This window comes from Mustela lutreola, chromosome 3 (assembly GCF_030435805.1).
Source record: "Mustela lutreola isolate mMusLut2 chromosome 3, mMusLut2.pri, whole genome shotgun sequence".
Classification (NCBI taxonomy): Eukaryota; Metazoa; Chordata; class Mammalia; order Carnivora; family Mustelidae; genus Mustela; species Mustela lutreola.
The window spans coordinates 196648333-196667862 of record NC_081292.1 but is presented as its reverse complement, the minus strand read 5'-3'; the positions used below and the strand labels follow the sequence as shown (position 1 = coordinate 196667862).

Sequence of the window (19530 nt, the reverse complement as noted above, 5' to 3'; positions counted from 1 at the left end):
AATTAAACAGGTGTTACTCAGCTTTTTAAATATTCCAACAAATTTAGTCTTTGGAAATGTGCTTTATTTCCCTTTTTCCCTTCCTCTAGGAAGTATTTAAAGAAAGAATTGGTTATACACATATGTTTGAGGTTTTAAAATCCCTGGGTCAGCCACCACTGGAACTACTTAAAGAACTCATGAATATGGTGAGTTTTTTAGCTTTGTTAAACAAGTAACATTATCTCCATTTCCAAGGTGGCTACTAACCTTTTGTCTTTTATGTTACTTTATAGGCTGTAGAGGGTGACCACACTTCAGTTGGGATTTTGGGCATTAGCAATGTCCATCCTCTCTTGCTTCTTATCCAGTGGCTTCCAGAGCTAGAATCCCATGATCTGCAAATCTTCATCTCTGATTGGCTGAAAAGAATTTGTTGTATTAATAGGCAGAGCCGAACTATTTGTGTCAATGCAAACATGGGGATTCACATCATCGAAACCCTTGATTCCCATTCTTCCCTCCACCGAACTTGTGCTGAGAACTTGATTGCACTTCATGGTTCCTTGGGGAGTCAGTCAGTGAGCTCAGAAGAAATCCGCCGACTGCTAAGATTGCTGAGAGTGGATGAACCTGAGTATATTCACCCCTATACCACTCCCGTGACTCGAGCAATTCTGACAATGGCCCGTAAACAAAGTCTAGAAAGCGCACTGCAGTATTTTAACTTGTCACATAGTATGGCAGGAATTTCTGTGCCTTCCATACAGAAGTGGCCAGGGTCTGCCTTTTCTTTCAATGCTTGGTTTTGCTTAGATCAGGATCAGTTGACTCTTGGCAACGCTAACAAAGGAGGAAAAAGGAAACAATTGTACAGGTACTGTACAAGTTATGGAATATAAATGAATACTGTCATAACAGTATATGCTGTAATTCCCAAATAGGAAAAAGCTTTTTAAGCTTTTTAAATGCAGAACAGTTTATCTGAAGCCTCTTTATCCTTTGGGTGTACACAGTTTAATTATAAGTGTTTTATTGCTTTCTTGATATTGATTACATAGCTCAAATATTTTGCCGGTTCTTATGCTAGTTTGGGAAGAAAGTTCCTTCTTAAAAGTATTGTAAAAGTAGAGAAAAAGGAATAACAAATTTTAAAATGAATGGTGATCTTTGTGATCCATTGAAGAATCTGTGTATTTATATGAAGGATCAGAAAACCTTTGTGTATGTATATCCAAACTTAAGTCACTTCAGTAACTAATAATTTTTAATATGCCTTGTGATTTTTAAAGACTTGCATGTATGCTTTCTGAATCCTGTTTGAAAGAATTTTGAAGATTTGCAAGTTTATCATTTTACTGGAATTTTAATGGAATTCCACTCAATGTGGCTACCTTTTATAATTTACTAAACCATTAAGCCCAAAAAAGATTTAAGAATTATCTTTCAAGCAAGACTGGACTGATACTTGGCAATAGAATGTAAGCCACAGCATTACTGATAAAGATATTCATGATAACATGGTTTTGTGTGTTTCAGTGATGATAAAGCTGAACAACTGATTTCAAAAGTTCTGATAATATATATTTTTGTTAGCTTCTTTACAGGAAGTGGCATGGGTTTTGAAGCTTTTATTACCCATTCAGGTATGTTGGTTGTGGCAGTGTGCACAAAAAGAGAATATGCTACAGTTATGCTTCCCGACCACAGTTTCTGTGATTCCCTCTGGGTAAGGTTTTAGGACATCACATTTAACTTTCTGGTTCTTTGCTTTAAAAACACATTTGGTGCATGTACATCAGGATTTGTCTCCTTTTTGAGAGTTGATTAATTTTTACTTTAAAATTCTATGAATGTTCAACTTTATAAGGAAGTTAATATCACTTTCCTCATCATTATAAATTCAGCAGGAGTAAGTTTTCTCCTAAAAAGTTAAAAGGAAATGTTATCATTCCTTTCAAGTTTTCTAGAATCAGATTTGATTTTGAAATTAATTTAAAATGAGAACATAAGTTATTGAAAACATTGCATTTCCGTTGCATAAGGAATAAATTGCTTCTTATTAGAAAAATTAATTGTAAAGAATATTCAGACTTGGGAAATGCAGAGAAGATACTCTGTTACAATTATGTGTAAATTTCTAGAACAGATTAAATGTCTTTATAGTACTACAGAAAAAATTGTCATTCACTTTAAGAACAAAATTTTAACCAGCATTTAATTATCTTAAACTCAATGTTCTACTGTTCACACAAACTAGTTATAAAGTACTACTCTGAAACAGTTGTCATTTCAAAGATTTAATGTAATTTTAGTCTTTAAATGTATATTTTACTTTATTAGCACAACATAACCATTGTTCACATGCCTGGAAAAAGACCCTTTGGTCAGAGCCTTGTCTTTATCTATGACAATGGACAGCAGAAGGTCTCTGCCCCTCTCAGATTTCCTGCCATGAACGAAGTAAGCACATCTAACTTACTCTTTTTTTTTTTTTTTTAAATTTAAATTCACTTAATTAACATATAGTGTATTACTGGTTTCAGAGGTAGAGTTCAGTGATTCATCAGTCTTACATAATTCACAGTGTTCATTACATCACATGTCCTCACCCACTTACCCCATCGTTCCCTCCTTCCTCCCCCTCCAGCTACCCTCAGTTTGTTTCCTATGATTAAGAGTCTCTTATGGTTTGTCTCCCTCTCTGGTTTCATCTTGTTTTATTTTTTCTCTCTTCCCTATGAGCCTCTTTTTTGTTTCTCAAATTCCTCATATCAGGTAGGTCATACACTAATTGTCTTCTCTGATTGACTTATTTCGCTTAGCATAATACCCTCTAGTTCCATTCACGTCGTTGCCAATGGCAAGGTTTCATTTTTTCTTGATGGCTGCACAGTATTCCACTCTATATGTATATAAAACACATCTTTATCCATTCATCTGTTGATAGACATCTGGGCTCTTTCCATAGTTTGGCTACTGTGGACACTGCTGCTATACACATTGGGGTACATGTTTCCCAACAGATCACTGCATTTGTATCTTTGTGGTAAATACCCACTAGTTCAGTTGCTGGGTCATAGGGTAGCTCTGTTTTCAACTTTTTGAGGAATCTCCATACTGTTTTCCAGAGTGGCTGCACCACCTTGCATTCCCACCAACAGTATAAGAGTGTTTCCCTTTCTCTGTATCTAACCTACCCTTTATGGGACCCATTGATTGAGAACTTTTATAAAATTTCAGTTTAATGTAGAAGGTTCTGTTTATTTATTATGTGCCCATGAATTTTAAAGTGTTTTCTATATTCTAAGATATAGTAAGTTAATATTTAATAATATCAGTCTATTATTATTAGAGGAAGTCAGGCTTAAAATAGGAAAGCCAGAGAAATTGAGTAGAGCAGAACAAAGGGTCATTAAGTAAAGCTCTCCAAGGGACGCCTGGCTGGCTCAGTTGGAAGAGCTTGGGACTCTTGACCCCATGTTGGGTGTAAAGTTTCCTTAAAAATAAAATCTATAGGGCGCCTGGGTGGCTCAGTGGGTTGGGCCGCTGCCTTCGGCTCAGGTCATGGTCTCAGGGTCCTGGGATCGAGTCCCGCATCGGGCTCTCTGCTCAGCAGGGAGCCTGCTTCTCTCTCTCTCTCTCTGCCTGCCTCTCCATCTACTTGTGATTTCTCTCTATCAAATAAATAAATAAAATCTTTAAAAAAAAATAAAATAAAATCTATAAATAAATAATAAATCAAGCCCACCAAGTATACAAAATACTTAGAGACTCTTTTGTTGGACTCATTTCTATTCCACCGAATTTGAATTAATAATGAAGAAACTTTAAACCTTTACATATTATATTGTAGTCAAATATAAGATGGAATTTATTTACTGAGATAATTCTTAACATTAGTATAAATGTTTTTTGAGAATTCTTAGATGATTTTGAAAGAGCCTTTATTGAAGATAACGAAATTTATTATTTCCCAAGTTCTTCTAGGATTCTAGTAATTTCTTTTCTTTTTTTTTAAAGATTTTATTTATTTGACAGAGATCACAAATTGGCAGAGGTAGGCAGAGAGAGGGGGAAGCAATGAGGGACTTGATCCTAGAACCTTGGGATCATGACGTGAGCTGAAGGCAGAGGCTTAACCCACTGAGCCACCCAGGTGCCCTGGATTCTAGTAATTTCTAGTTGAAGTTCATCCTGATGCTCATTATAAGATAACCTGTAATTGTATTATTATGCTAATGTGTAGTTTTAAAAATAAATTTTAAAGGGAGAAAAGTAGTAATTTCCTCTATTTTAGAATATAGTAAAATAGTGGAAGTTTTTTAAAATACTCATTGAAACGTGAGTTATAAAAGTAATGCATCGAAATCCCGTAGGCCGAAAGTAATATCTATAATGACTTTGTGTATATGCACACGCACACACATTATGATCCAATAAAATTAAAACTTCCAGTTTTATCTTCCATCTATTTGTTTTCTTTATTTTATGTACTATTTTATTTTCAATATCAAGATAGAGATGTAATTAAAATTATGTGATTTATTTTGTTTCTTAATTTATAGCCTTTTATTTCCTGCTGCATTGGTTCAGCTGGGCAAAGAACCACCACTCCTCCACCTTCCCAAATCCCAGATCCACCTTTTTCTTCCCCCATTACCCCTCATCGGACATCATTTGGCGGAATTCTGTCGTCAGCCTCCTGGGGAGGAACACTTGAAAAATCAAAATTGATTACCAAATTGATATCAGCTGGAACCCAAGATAGTGAATGGGGCTGCCCCACATCTCTGGAGGGTCAGCTAGGGTCTGTTATCATCTTCTTTGAAGCACTACAGCCTCCTCAGGTGAAGGCATTGTATTTAGCAGGTGAGCATGTATAGTCATACTATTTAAACTTAAGTAGTCTTTTTGTTGCCTACATATATTTTGAACAATATATTTGATCTGAAGAGTGTATTAGTATTCGTAATGAAAGCTGAAAGGGAAAAGAAGCCTACTACATTCCATGCCCCCTCCCTCCAACTTGATTAGAATATTATTGACATACAACAGGTAAGTTTAGAAAATACAATGTAATGATTTTATACACATATATATTACAAAATGATTACCAAAATAAGGTTAGTTAGGACTTCCATCCCTCACATAATTACAATGTTTTACATGTGTGGTGATAACATTTAAGATCTACTCTCTTAATAACTTCTTGGGGTAAAATATAGTATAGTTAATTATAGTACACCATAGTTTTTTTGGTAGGCATAAGTAAAGCAAACGTTTAGGAAATTTTTAAAAAAATTTATTTATTTGACAAAGAGAGATCATAAGCAGATAGAGAGGCAGGCAGAGAGAGGGGGAAGCAGGCTCCCTGCTGAGCAGAGAGCCCAACATGGGGCTCAATCCCAGGACCCTGAGATCATGACCTGAGCCAAAGGCAGAGGCTTAACCACTGAGCCACCCACGCGCCCTAGGAAATTTTTTAAACATCATCCATAATAATGTCTGTATTAGTCTGTTAGGAGTGCTGTAACTACATACCACAGACTTGGGTGGCTTATACACTATTTCCTTACAATTCTGAGTGTTACAATTCCAAGATCAAATTTCCTTCAGGCTTGGTTTGTTGAGAACTCTCCCTGGCCTGTGGATGGCTACCTTCTCACTATGTACTCACATGGCATCCATCTTCACTTGGTGTATGTACAAAGAGAAAGATATCTATTCCTCTTCTTATAAGGGGCCCTTTTGACGTCACTTAACCTTAGTTACCCTAAAGACCTCCAAATATAGTCATAAAGAGGGTTAGAGCTTCAACATATGAGTTTGTGGGGGGAACATTTTTCAGTATATAATATTGCCAATACTTTTGACAGATTTTAATATATCAGTGAAACAAAATATAAACCTGTATTTATAAGAAATCATATGACTGATTCTAAAATCATGTGAATCTTGTTCTAAAACTTGTCATTTTTATAATTTATTATTAATATACCTGAAGAAGTGAGAACAGAAGAATTAGGAGACCTTGGATAAGATTATAAGCTAATTTTGTTTTGGCTTTTTCCTTTCCTTTTGGCTGTGATTTTAAAGATACACACTGATGGTTATTATTGGATCATAACTATTTTCAAAATTCAAAACCTCTAAGTATTCATACATATTAACTGCAGAAGAGCTATTTTATGTAAAAATGTCTTTTTTAGGTAACATAGGAGTTTTGAGGTGATTGGGACTGCCCAAACTTTGAAAGTTTATATTAGAATCTTATTATTACTTTAAAACTCACCAAAGTATATGAAAGTGCTCTATAATCTAAATAAACTTAAAGTTACTGAGTCATTTAGTGTAGTCATTATAGCTTATATAGTTTGGATTTTATTTTCATAATTTTTCCAACTTATAATTCTACTCTTATAATAATTATTTGTTGTATAGTCTTCATAATGATTTGAATGGCTGCATAATAGTTCATTGAATCCATATTGCATGATTTACTTAGGTTGTTTATAATTTTTAATTTGATATAAACTTCAGGTATTAAATGAGATGAACTATTTGTACTTTTGGTGTTTTTCCTTATTTGGGTGGGTTTACTTATGATAAATTCCTAGGATAAATATTCGGAGTGTTAGAATTTTGGCCGGGGGTGGGGGGGCTCTCAATAATGTTACCTAATCAGTTTCCAAAAGGTGTATACAAAATCACAGTGCATACTACTAAAATGTAGGTGATGCTAGTTTCACCACAGGCTCATTAACATGGAATGATCAGTACTGTTTCCTCCATTTTTGGGGGGAAGATGGAACCTTGTTGTAATTTGTGTTTCTTTGATTTTTTTAGTAAGTCCTCTTATTTTACTGTTCGATTTCTATGTTATCTATTCACAGTATTGGTTGATTGTTTCGCTCTTCCGTCACATAAATTTAAATTACATTAGATAAATTAATAGGTAAATTTAGTTATATTTGATATTAGTTTTTTAATATCATATAAAATTTCCTTTCTGTATTGGAGATCTAACCACCCCCCAGCTTTTCTAGGTTTTAGACAAACTACAGGTAGTATAAAAATAAAGTTCATTTTGGCTAGTATGTTTTAACTGTGTTAAGTGGCTTGAAACGACTTAATTTTAAATTTTATTCTAATTACACAAACCAAGGTGGCCATATATATTCAGTGATGTTTGTGTATATGTGTATAAATAATTTTCAGGTCCAAACTGTTTAAGCCCTTGGAAATTTCAGGAGTCTGACATGGGTGACCTGCCGGCTAACATCCTTCTTCACTACACCGCAAAGGTGAGTGTAAATGCATGGCGTGTGTCTAGTTGTGATTATCCTGTGGGCTACAATTCCTTTCTTGTTCCTTTTGTCATTTCAATGGATAATTAAGAAGGACAGACTTGAATTTCCATTAAAAAATTATTAGTTTTCGAAAGAAGAGGAAAAGCAATAAAATTAAAGTGCAGTTCTCAACTAGGATTCAAATGTTAATCATTATGTCATCCCAGTAGTATGAGTGGGAATCGGGGTGGGAATTTTTACTAATGAATTGACATCAGTAAATGAAACCGTTTAAACTTTTTGTTATCCTACTTCTTTGGAAGGAGAGATTAAACAAAATTATGCTCAACATATTTTTGTTTATTTTTTAAATGTAATGCAAGAAAACAAACCCCCAAAAATGGAATGTTTATTTCAGAAGGAGGAAAAAGAAACTACGTGTATGCATAGCATGTGTTGTCCTTTTTCCTTCAAAGAGCCACCTGGTGACAGTGATTAAGGTCAACAAGGGCTGAGGGAAAGATCAAATGTAGAACTGGGAGGAAGAAAAAAAAGTGGCATAAACAATATTAGTTGTCTTTGTTATACTAAATGTTACGTTGACCCAGAAAGTGCTTTTTGTGAGATTATACACTGTAGAACTTTTTTTCTAGTTGAGCCAGCTAGTACCTGGTCATAATTTAATATTTTGAATACTTATTTATTATATTTGGCCTAATAAAAATTACCTATCATTTGTATTCCCCTAACTTTTTTTTTTTTTTAAGATTTTATTATTTATTTATTTAACAGACAGAGATCACAGGTAGGCAGAGAGGCAGGCAGAGAGAGAGGGGGAAAGCAGGCTCCCTGTTGAGCAGAGAGCCCGATGCGGGGCTCGATCCCAGGACCCTGGGACCATGACCTGAGCCGAAGGCAGAGGCCTTAACCCACTGAGCCACCCAGGCACCCCTTCCCCTAACTTTTTATTTTAATTAATTTCAAGCCTAGAGAGGTTGAAAGAATGGTAAACTGAAATCCTGTGTATTCTCCATTTATTCACTAATTCACTAACCACTAACATTTTGCCATACCTGTTGACTTTGTCTCCAGTCTTTTGTGAAGGCAGATTGACCTAACTATTAGGCACTTTACTCCTAAGTATTTCTGTGTAATCATTAACCTACCCAGGAAAATTATGAATAATTTTTGTACTATATGATTCATTCAAATTTTCCCAGGTTTTCCCAAAAATACTTTGTTTAGCCTTTTCAAAACTTAAATCTGGATCAAGGTTCATGCATTGCATTGGCTATAATGTCTCTTGGGCCTCCTTTTTTTTAGTGTTTGCCTTTTGTAACATTAACTTTTTTCCAAAGATATGTTTGTCTGCTGAACTAGGCTTTATTTTCTTGGCAAGAACTATATCATATACTTACTTTTACTCAATTATAAGTAGATAGGAAATAATTGAATTTAATCTCACTAATGTATTTGGTAGCATGTTCTAGACATGTGATAGCTAATGGAATCTTTTTGGCAGTATGGTTTTCATATTCTTTTTTCAGATTTAAACTTGAAAACATTAGGTTGAATTTTTACAGTTGGAACTTCCAACAGTAAAAAATCTGTAATTAGAAAATAGCCATTCTTGTTTTTCTTCAAGAAACTCGGATGACAAATATATACAATAAAGAATTTCTTGGAAGAATATTTCTTGAAAATGGTGATAAAATCATGATACGAGGGTTCTGTGTTTAACAGAGTTTTGGAGAAATGTATTCTGTATATCCATTTTTGGAGATTGATGATACACTTGAAAAATCTTGTTAGAATCCTGTTAGAAACTAGTTTACTTTTATTTTATCCTACTTTTTCACCAGTTATTTGAGCATAGAACATGTTCTATTTTTTAATCTCACTTACTAACAAATGCTAGTCTGGGAGGAGCTGCTCTAGAGGATTTTTCAGACAGTCAACAGTTCTTCATTTTTGTACTCAATTGTAGGAGTTGTCAAACCATCCATTGTTGGTAATTTTTTGAGTGTCTTCTCCGAGCCAAGAATTGTGCGGAATTTTCAGGATATAAAGATGAATAAAGTGTCTGACTTTAAGAAGCTTATAACCTAACGTGAATATGTAAAAAAAAAAAAAAAGTGCAATATAATTTTATGAGCATTTTTCATTTTAGTTACCATTTATTGAGTATTTACACTATATCAAGCATTATGCTAAATGTTTTACATGTATTGTTTCACTTACCCTTCACAAAAATCCAAGGGTTATATGATATTACTTGTGTCTTTTATAAGTGCTAGTTTTCTTAGGCTCAGTAAAGACAAGTAACTTGCCTGGCCTCATAATTGTAGTGAGTGGTAGTGCTGGATATAGAATTCAGCCTATTTAATGCATATCCTTAACCTATACAATATTTTTGTGTTGGAATTAGGTACAAAATACAGTGAGCAACAAAGGAGAGAGTGGTTGGTTCTTTCAGAAGGCTAGAAGATGATAGAAAAGATGGTTTGATTTCTGTTTTAAAAAGCATAGTTGAGGGGCGCCTGGGTGTCTCAGTGGGTTAAGCCGCTGCCTTTGACTCAGGTCATGATCTCGGGGTCCTGGGATCGAGTCCCGCATCGGGCTCTCTGCTCAGCAGGGAGCCTGCTTCCCTTCCTCTCTCTCTCTGCCTGCCTCTCTGTCTACTTGTGATGTCTCTCTGTCAAATAAATAAATAAAAATCTTAAAAAAAAAAAAAAAAAAAAAACAGAGTTGAGGAGGCATGTGCCAGGCCTAACAAGCAGCACCTTCAAAGGCACATACTGTAAAACTGGGATCTACATATATTTGGGTTTAGGGCACTTAGTAAGCAGGCACTAAGAAGAGAAGATGGCAGGAAATTAAATTAGAGGGCACATGGAGGCCAGATGATAGCAAGCCTCCTATGCCAGGCTAACTAGGCAGTGCACAGGATTTTGAGGAGAAGAACAAAATATAATTAGGTTTGCATTTTAGAAAAAAGGTCTGAAGCTGCACTGTGAAAGTTGGATTGGAGGGATAGCAGATGGGAGAGGCAGTCATGCCATAAGGAGTTTTACTGTGTGAGGACAAGTCGTAGATACACGATACCCAAACAAAGGTTGTAATGGGAGAAAAACATTTCTGTCTTGAGATTAATATAGTTTACATTGGGTTAACTGTAAACTCCATTTACATTTGTTTTATTAAAGCATATTTTCTCAGTTGCTTTAAGAAGAAAATAACTAATACATCATTTGTGCTACAATTTATAGGGCTTGGGGTTTTTTGTTTGTTTGTTTTCGGGGGGGGTTTTGGAATGGTGATTGGATTCAAGGATACTTCATTATCTGCAAATTCCCAGATTGAACATGAAGTTGTGTGCTTTATAATTCTTTATGGAAGTTAATAAATTTTGACAATACAAGAACATGGAAGAAAATAGTGTCTTATGTCTGTGACTGGATTTTTATAAATTGTTTTGTAATTTCTGTATCACATTTTAACCATGTATTTTATATGTATCAGTGAAATTATGCCTAGCGAAATACTGGTCGGAATAAAACACAGACTTTTTTTTTTTAAATATTTTATTTATTTTACAGATGCAGGTCACAAGTAGGCAGAGAGGCAGGCAGAAGGGGGGTGGGGAAGCAGGCTCCCTGCTGAGCAGAGAGCCCCATGCGGGGCTCCATCCCAGGACCCTGGGATCATGACCTGAGCTGAAGGCAGAGGCTTTAACCCACTGAGGCACCCAGGTGCTCCCAGAACACTGAACTTTTTAAAAAGCCAAAAAATCTGTTTGCATATAATTGGCTTAAAACTTCTCTATTTTTAGTTGTTTTAACGTCACAGAATTTAAAAAAATTATTAATTGAAGTGTAGATGACACACAGTGTTACATTAGTTTCAGGTGTACAACATAGTGATTTGACAAGTCTACGTTACGCTGTGCTCACAAGTGTAACTGCCCTCTGTCAGTCACTGCACATCACTGATGCACACCACTGACTGTATCTCCTTTGCTTTACTTTTTATCCCTGTCACTTTCTCATTCCGTAACTGGAAGCCTTTATTTTCCACTCCCCTTCACCTGGTTTGCCCATGGCCCTCTCCTCCCCTCCCCTGTGGCAACTATCACTTCGTTCTTAAAAGAGAAAAAATTTTAAACTCTGGTGACTGGTGAGTAAGTTGCTGCTATAGCTCATCTGTCAAATGGTATGCAGCAGTGACCTGCTTTTGATGAGTGAATGCTTTAGAGTCTGGTCCCTGATTCTTTTAAAGGACAGTTAGAATAGTAATACTAAACTTCATATTGTAAGCATCTTATCCTTGACTATAATATATACTCTTTTAAATTATGGTGAAATGTTTCACTTATAGTTAAAATTATGTTTTGTCCTCATTGTGCTTAGCTGTTTGCCATATTTTCCTTTTATTCTTAGGCCTGCAAAAATTCCATCTGTCTTGATTTATCTACTAATTGTTTGCATGGAAGATTAACAGGAAACAAAGTAGTGAACTGGGATATTAAGGTAAGTTAATGATGAGCTACATAATATGTAAGTTTACTGATCCTTTTAAAGAGTTTATCTTTTAAGCACCACTGGATTGATCTGAATAATAAATCCCGGTAAAAATTTTTGCTGGCAAGATAAACTGTTTGAAGTATAAACAGATAGGTAGTTGAATGATTAATTTGCTTGAAACTTAGTTACCTCCTTAAACCATGTCATGAATTTAACAGTTTCCTTAAGAAGAATATACTGCCTTGGTTCATTGCTCCACTTTTAAGGTATTTAATCCCTAAAACTGTGTGGTAGATTTCAACCCCTCCTAACCTCTCAGGGACTTCATTGATTATCATTTTTCTTCTGTATTACATACTTCTGTCTGTGGTCTCCTGTTTGTTAGCTTTGAACACAGATCTTTTCCTCCATGTGACTAAAGATGAGAGACTTTTCCTCTTCCCCGCATCCCTCTCTAGCTATCATGACTTGTCTGTCTTCTTGATGTGCCTCATATGTGTGTGTCAGTTGGACATAATGTCTTCGGTTCTATCTAAGAGACCTCTTTATTTTCTAAGACTGAGTTAACCGCTTTTGTCATGAGTACCTGTAACACTTTATCATTTCACTTATTGTCAATAGTGACTTGCTTGATATTTGCTCGCTTTGATTCTCCAGTAGTCCTTAAGAACTTTGAAAGGACGTACCACAGCTTTTTTCCACTAGTGCATTTTACAAGGATATGCGGTACTGTTGTTTACTAAATTGTTAAATTAATAAAGGTTATTTAGATTAATGTCAAGTTAACTTGACTTTAGAATTAATGTCAAGTTAACTTGACTTTAGAAAGTCAAGTCAGAGATACCCTATTTCTAAAATATAGCATTCCCTTGCAAGTTACCTTACATAGAAATTATAGACTAAGTAAAATTAAAAATATAAAAAGATAGTTATAAGGCAACTTGCTGGTAAATTGACAAAAAAAAATCATATACACACACACGTATATACATATATATATATATGTGGGGTTTTTTTAAGGAATTTATTTATTTATTGTAGTGAGAGACAGAGAAAGCACAAGCACAGGAAGGGCAGAGGGAGAGGGACAAACAGATTCCCAGCAGGGAGCCCAGTGTGAGGCTGGATCCCAGGAACCTGAGATAATGACCGAGCCAAAGCCAGATGCTTAACCAACTGAGCCACCCAGGTGCCCCTCTTTTATTTTCTTTTAAACACTTATTTATTGAAGAGCATGCACATTCAAACAGGGGGAGGGGCTAAGGGAGAGGCAGAAAGAGAATCCTCAAACTGAGCTGAAATCAAGAGTTGGGTGCTTGGGACGCCTGGGTGGCTCGGTTGGTTGAGCAGCTGCCTTCGGCTCAGGTCATGATCCCAGCGTCCTGGGATCGAGTCCCACATCTGGCTCCTTGCTCTGCGGGGAGCCTGCTTCTCCCTCTGATTCTGCCTTCCACTCTGTCTGCCTATGCTTGCTCTCGCTCGCTCTCTCTCTCTGACAAATAAATAAATAAAATCTTAAAAAAAAAAAAAAAAAGAGTTGGGTGCTTAACGGACTGAGCCAGACAGGAGTCCCCCAGATCCCTTTCATCTTGTAGTCCATTAACACTGATTGAATACACTTACTGTTTCAATGGAACAGAGGTAATTAGAATAATTCTGCCAGTGTAAAATGAATCTATCAGTTAATGTTAGTCTTGTGTTATTCTTGTGGTATAAAGCATTTTTCTCTTTGACTTTGAGATGAAACCACTTAATTTTACCTGTTAAAATAGTAAGATTTATGACATTTGTCCATTCATAAGTTAACTTTTGCTGTGACTTATAAGATTGGCCTTATAAGGCTAGTTGCATATCTTATTTATATATAGAAAGTGGATTATTTTTGCTGTACATTATACTTGAAAATCAAAGTAGTTTTTGGTGCCTTTGAGTTATAACTATGGGAAATTAGGGCGCCTGGATGGCTCAGTGGGTTAAGCCGCTGCCTTCGGCTCAGGTCATGATCCCAGCGTCCTGGGATCGAGTCCCACATCTGGCTCCTTGCTCTGCGGGGAGCCTGCTTCTCCCTCTGATTCTGCCTTCCACTCTGTCTGCCTATGCTTGCTCTCGCTCGCTCTCTCTCTCTGACAAATAAATAAATAAAATCTTAAAAAAAAAAAAAAAAAGAGTTGGGTGCTTAACGGACTGAGCCAGACAGGAGTCCCCCAGATCCCTTTCATCTTGTAGTCCATTAACACTGATTGAATACACTTACTGTTTCAATGGAACAGAGGTAATTAGAATAATTCTGCCAGTGTAAAATGAATCTATCAGTTAATGTTAGTCTTGTGTTATTCTTGTGGTATAAAGCATTTTTCTCTTTGACTTTGAGATGAAACCACTTAATTTTACCTGTTAAAATAGTAAGATTTGTGACATTTGTCCATTCATAAGTTAACTTTTGCTGTGACTTATAAGATTGGCCTTATAAGGCTAGTTGCATATCTTATTTATATATAGAAAGTGGATTATTTTTGCTGTACATTATACTTGAAAATCAAAGTAGTTTTTGGTGCCTTTGAGTTATAACTATGGGAAATTAGGGCGCCTGGATGGCTCAGTGGGTTAAGCCGCTGCCTTCGGCTCAGGTCATGATCTCAGGGTCCTGGGATCGAGTCCCGCATCGGGCTCTCTGCTCAGCAGGGAGCCTGCTTCCCTCTCTCTCTCTCTGCCTGCCTCTCCGACTACTTGTGATTTCTCTCTGTCAAATAAATAAATAAAATCTTAAAAAAAAATAACTATGAGAAATCAAATGGAATAGAATTAATAAGAGAGTTCATTGTGTTTTTTTCCTTCAGAAAATTATATTTTACTTTTTTGTTTGTTAGTTTGAAGAGCTATTTTTACTAGTGTCAGAGATAGAACTTAGTGATTCATCAGTTGCATATAAACCAAGCTCTCATTCCATCAATGCCCTCCTTAATGCACATCACCCAATTACGCCATTCCCCCACCCAGCACCCCTCCTGCAACCCTCAGTCTGTTTCCTAGAGTTCAGTGTCTCTTACATTCATTGTATTTTTATACTGCAACAAAATCAAACACAAAAATAGTTAAATGACAACTGAGAAAAAAATACTTGCCATCCAAAAAGTTAATTTGCTTGCTATTACCTTAAAAATCAATATGAAAAACAGGCAAAAAGTATGAAGAGGGTTCTTTAATAAATGAAACTCAGTCTAGGTGGCAGATCAGAACATTTTAGCAGTTAATGTTGGCTAACCTTGGGTAGTACCCGGTTTGTAAGACACTATGCACTCATTTATTAACTTAATCCTGGTAACGACTTTACAAAGTGGGAATTATTAATAGCCTTATTTTACAGATGAAAAAATGGAGACCAGAGAGATTAGTAACTTGTTAAAGAATATGGACTGTATTTTGTTAAGCTATGCAAAATAGTCACATTGAAATTTGGTTGAAACCACCCACTTCACTTTTTTCTTAAGTAAAAGGAGAGGAGTCAGTGATATTTCTACCACCAAATGTATTTTTTTCTTCATTTATTTTGTTGTTCATTATACTTAATTGCCTTTGACAGTTGTTTCCTCTTATTTCACTCGTGTTATATTATAAAGTCTACTTAATGGGGTCAAATTTAGATTGCCTGTGTTTGGAATCCCTAAACTTTGGAAAACAAAGGTGCAGTAAAAATGGTCAGGCATAGTCTCAAGTATCGACTATGGTGACCCCATGGCTATTCTTGAAAGCAGCTGCCCAAACAAGGGTTCCTTTAGCTTCGACATTGTCTGAAAGTTTAGCAAATTATAACTTCATACATGCTTGTGTGAATATTAAATGACAGAATTGTGCTTGTTTTATAAAATTATAAAATTGTAATTGTCCTTTTTCAGGACATCATAAACTGCATAGGTGGATTAAATGTATTGTTTCCTCTGTTGGAACAAATCAGCCACTTGGGTGAAGGACAGATTTCTGAAGGAATGAATGAAAGCACAGTTTCTGAATTGATAACACCTGTAGAAGGAGATTGGGTTGTACTGACCTCCACGAAGGCATCAGGTATTGAGATAAAATTAATACAAGATAATCATTGAGAGATTTGGTTATTAATTGAAAAATAGATAAAAATGTCTTACCACCGTTAGGAAGAAACTTAACCATTTGTAGCTGAAGCAGCCCACTCCTAATTTTACTAATGTAATTCAAAAAGTTCATAATACTTTAGTCAAAAAAATTAAGAAGTTGGTTTTACTCTTGACTATCCTTAATTTGTACTATTAGTGGAAATATGATAGAACTGCTAAATTTATGGTAATGAAAATACTTGCATGTGTATGTAGGTATGTGATATGCACTCACTGCTTTTCTCTGACACTTGCATTCTGCAAGTAACCTTGGAAGCAAATTGCTCAACCAAATTTTTTGTTTGTTACAACACTGTTCTCTAACATAGAAAATGTGATGTAAAAGTGATTAGAGTAATTATGATAATTAAAGACATGTTCACAATTCCTCAGAGTCAAGATTAGAAAGGAATTTAATTGCAACATTTATCTTGATTGTGAAGCACTTTATTCAAAGACATCCTATCAACCAGGACAATCTTACTCACTCCCATGGAGTTGCCACTCTTGGTGCCTTGCTGCAGAAGGTGAGCTTGTTCAACATTCGAAGATATGGCCAATGATTGTAATTAGCAATTTGTCTTTAGGGATTTTCTTCTTACTAAGTAAAATGTTTTTTTAAAAACACTTTTGTGGTTGCAGTTATATTAGTGGACATATTTTTATTTCACAGGCAGATTTTTAAAACCTACTCTGAATCACCTTTTTACAAGAATTACTCATCTAACAGTATATAATCTTTGATATGTAGGACTTTGTTTATATTGATATTTGGGATATTTGATAAATCTAAGACTGTTTTGGAAAAATATGTTCTAATGTACCTTGGTAAATTAAAGTTTAAGTTTATATTTTTATAACAAAGATTCTCATATTTAGATGTTCTAAATTAATCATTTGAAATTAAATGTAGCTTAATGATAATTATTAAACTGAAATTTACAGGACCCTCATCTGTTTGGATTTCAGGTGCCAAGCTCCTTGATGGATGTTAATGTACTGATGGCAGTTCAGTTATTAATTGAACAGGTGTCATTAGAGAAAAATATGCAGCTCCTGCAGCAAATGTATCAATATTTACTCTTTGACTTCCGTATTTGGAACCGTGGAGATTTTCCCTTTCGAATTGGTAAGAACAGTCGTTGGATCAAATTTTACGTTTGTTTTAGAAATTTATAACTACCTGTGAGGTTTTATTTTAGTTATTCATTTAAGAGTGAACTTTGTATTTTAGGTCATATACAGTATCTTTCCACCATCATCAAAGACAGCAGAAGAGTTTTCCGAAAGAAATATGGTGTGCAGTTTCTCCTAGATACACTTAGGATTTATTATGGGTATGATGTTCCTTGCTCCTTCTCAGTTTGATGTTGTTTTCTGCCTGCTGCTTGCTTGGAATGTCTAGATTATTTATTTTCCAGAAATTCTAATATGCTTTAACTTCAGAAAGATGATGCAGAGGTTAAGATGATGAACAATGGATCACGTAGATTGGGTTTGAATCTTGTGTTTCATTAATTGTCTGTCTGTAGGCAACTTACTCAACTTTTCTGTGCTTAAGTTTTCTTGTCAGTGACAAAGAGACAATAAACCTGTGACATCCTATCCATTTTCAGGATTAAACTAAATGTATTAATAACATGTAAAGCACTTAAAACTGTGTCTGTTACCTAGTGTTGTTTAAATATAAGCTGTTTTAACTATATCTTTGTCATCGAAACCCAAGGTTTTCCTTAAAAGGAAAAAGAAAACAAAGATACCATGAATTCTAATAGTTACATGGAAACATCTTTTTTTAAACTAAGAATTCTTTTGTATAAAAAAAGTACTATAATGTAAACATTTTAAATTTCAATTCTTGCACTTTTACTTTCTCTTTCAGGAGTGATTGTAAATACAGTGAGCTGTCTCTAGATGACATTCGAACAATAAGGACTTCTTTGTATGGACTGATTAAATATTTTCTGTGCAAAGGTGGAACTCATGAAGAGATACAGAGTATTATGGGTTACATAGCCGCTATCAATGAAGAAGAACAGGTATTTTGCTCAAGAAAAATCTGTTTTTTCTTTTTCACACTTAAGTTGCTATATCATCTTCTTTTGAAATTACACATATATTAAAAATATTTTAACAAGATGGGATTGGGAGGGAGACAAACCATAAGTGACTCTTAATCTCACAAAACAAACTGAGGGTTGCTGGGGGGAGGGGGTTTGGGAGAAGGGGGTGGGATTATGGACATTGGGGAGGGTATGTGCTTTGGTGAGTGCTGTGAAGTGTGTAAACCTGGTGATTGACAGACCTGTACCCCTGGGGATAAAAATATATATTTATAAAAAATAAAAAATTAAAAAAATATATTTTAAAAGTAAGATGTTTATTATGTAAAATATAGTATTTTGCAGTTAAAGAAGTAAATTTTTATTTCCCAACTGAAAGTTAAATCAAATAATGGATGGTGATGCAATAAAATATTCTAGTTAGCTAAAAAGTAGTATCTGAAAATAGTTGTTTGGCAGTTCTGAAGCCTTTTTTCATAGGTCACATAATGTATATTTACCTGTCATCAAAGATACTGGGCAGATTTCTGACATGAATTTTAACATAGGTTCTGAAAAATTTTGCATAAAGAATAAATTATATTTCTATTTTTATATACTTTTACGTACATTTCTCATTTATACCTCAGAGCTACCCTTTAAGAAAATAGTTCTCAATGTATGGTTCCTGACCAGATTTACCTGTCATAAATGCACACTTACTGAACCATGCCTTCCAGGTAGTTATGGTGCATGGTAAAATTTGAGGACCACTGATGTTAAGTATACAGACTAGGAATCAGTCTTCCCACTTGCGCATTTGGAAGTACTTTTCAGATAGATTAGTGACTTAAAAAGTTATACAGCTGACAAACATGGGAACAGAACACAGGTATATTTACTGCTATTTCTCTGCTCTTTCTGTATACCACTCTCAGCACCAAACTTGAGTATCCTTAAATTATGCTGATTCAAATATTTTGTGCTCTATAATGAAGTATTTGTTGTGTACTCAGAGATTACATGACTTCAAAATTGATTTATATAAATGAGTTAACTTAATCTATTTCCCCATAAAGTTAGACTACTTCAGAAGCTTCTTTTGGGGCATCTGAGGGGCTCAGTCGATTAAGCATCTGCCTTCGGCTCAGGTCATGATCCCAGGGTCCTGGGATCAAGCCCCACGTCAGGCTCCTTGCGCAGCAGAGAGCCTGCTTCTCCCTGTCTCTCTGCTGCTCCCCCTGCTTTTGCTCTTTCTCTGTCAAATAAATACATAAAATACTGAAAAGAAGAAGAAGCAGCAGCAGCAGCAGCAGCAGCAGAAGAAGCTTTTTATTTAGAGTAACCAGTAGTCTTATTTCATGATAGCTGTGTTGTCACCCACTGTGATTCATTGCCAGTGATATTTTCTTGGTCAGTTCAGTCAAAGAGGTATTTATTGAATGCTGATTATACACACAGAGTAATAGTAGATACTATAGGTATGTTATAATGAATGAATTAGCATTCTTTTAACCTAAAGAAACAAGGGTGGATAAGAGAGGTTTATAAATAATTATGAAACAAA

General features: G+C 35.2%; 1 protein-coding gene across 8 annotated transcripts in view; it reads left to right on the top strand.

Moving 5' to 3' along the window:
* Positions 1-19530, top strand: part of NBEAL1 (neurobeachin like 1) — a 219410-nt gene that overhangs the window by 92911 nt on the left and 106969 nt on the right. For all 8 annotated transcript variants that reach the window (XM_059168361.1, XM_059168360.1, XM_059168359.1 and 5 more), the window contains 12 exons: positions 90-188; positions 276-856; positions 1576-1708; positions 2323-2442; positions 4548-4851; positions 7201-7286; positions 11711-11800; positions 15688-15856; positions 16315-16448; positions 16891-17050; positions 17156-17258; positions 17804-17960. In XM_059168361.1, the coding sequence (XP_059024344.1) occupies positions 90-188; positions 276-856; positions 1576-1708; positions 2323-2442; positions 4548-4851; positions 7201-7286; positions 11711-11800; positions 15688-15856; positions 16315-16448; positions 16891-17050; positions 17156-17258; positions 17804-17960 (2136 nt within the window). The remainder of the gene's footprint in view (positions 1-89; positions 189-275; positions 857-1575; positions 1709-2322; positions 2443-4547; positions 4852-7200; positions 7287-11710; positions 11801-15687; positions 15857-16314; positions 16449-16890; positions 17051-17155; positions 17259-17803; positions 17961-19530) is intronic.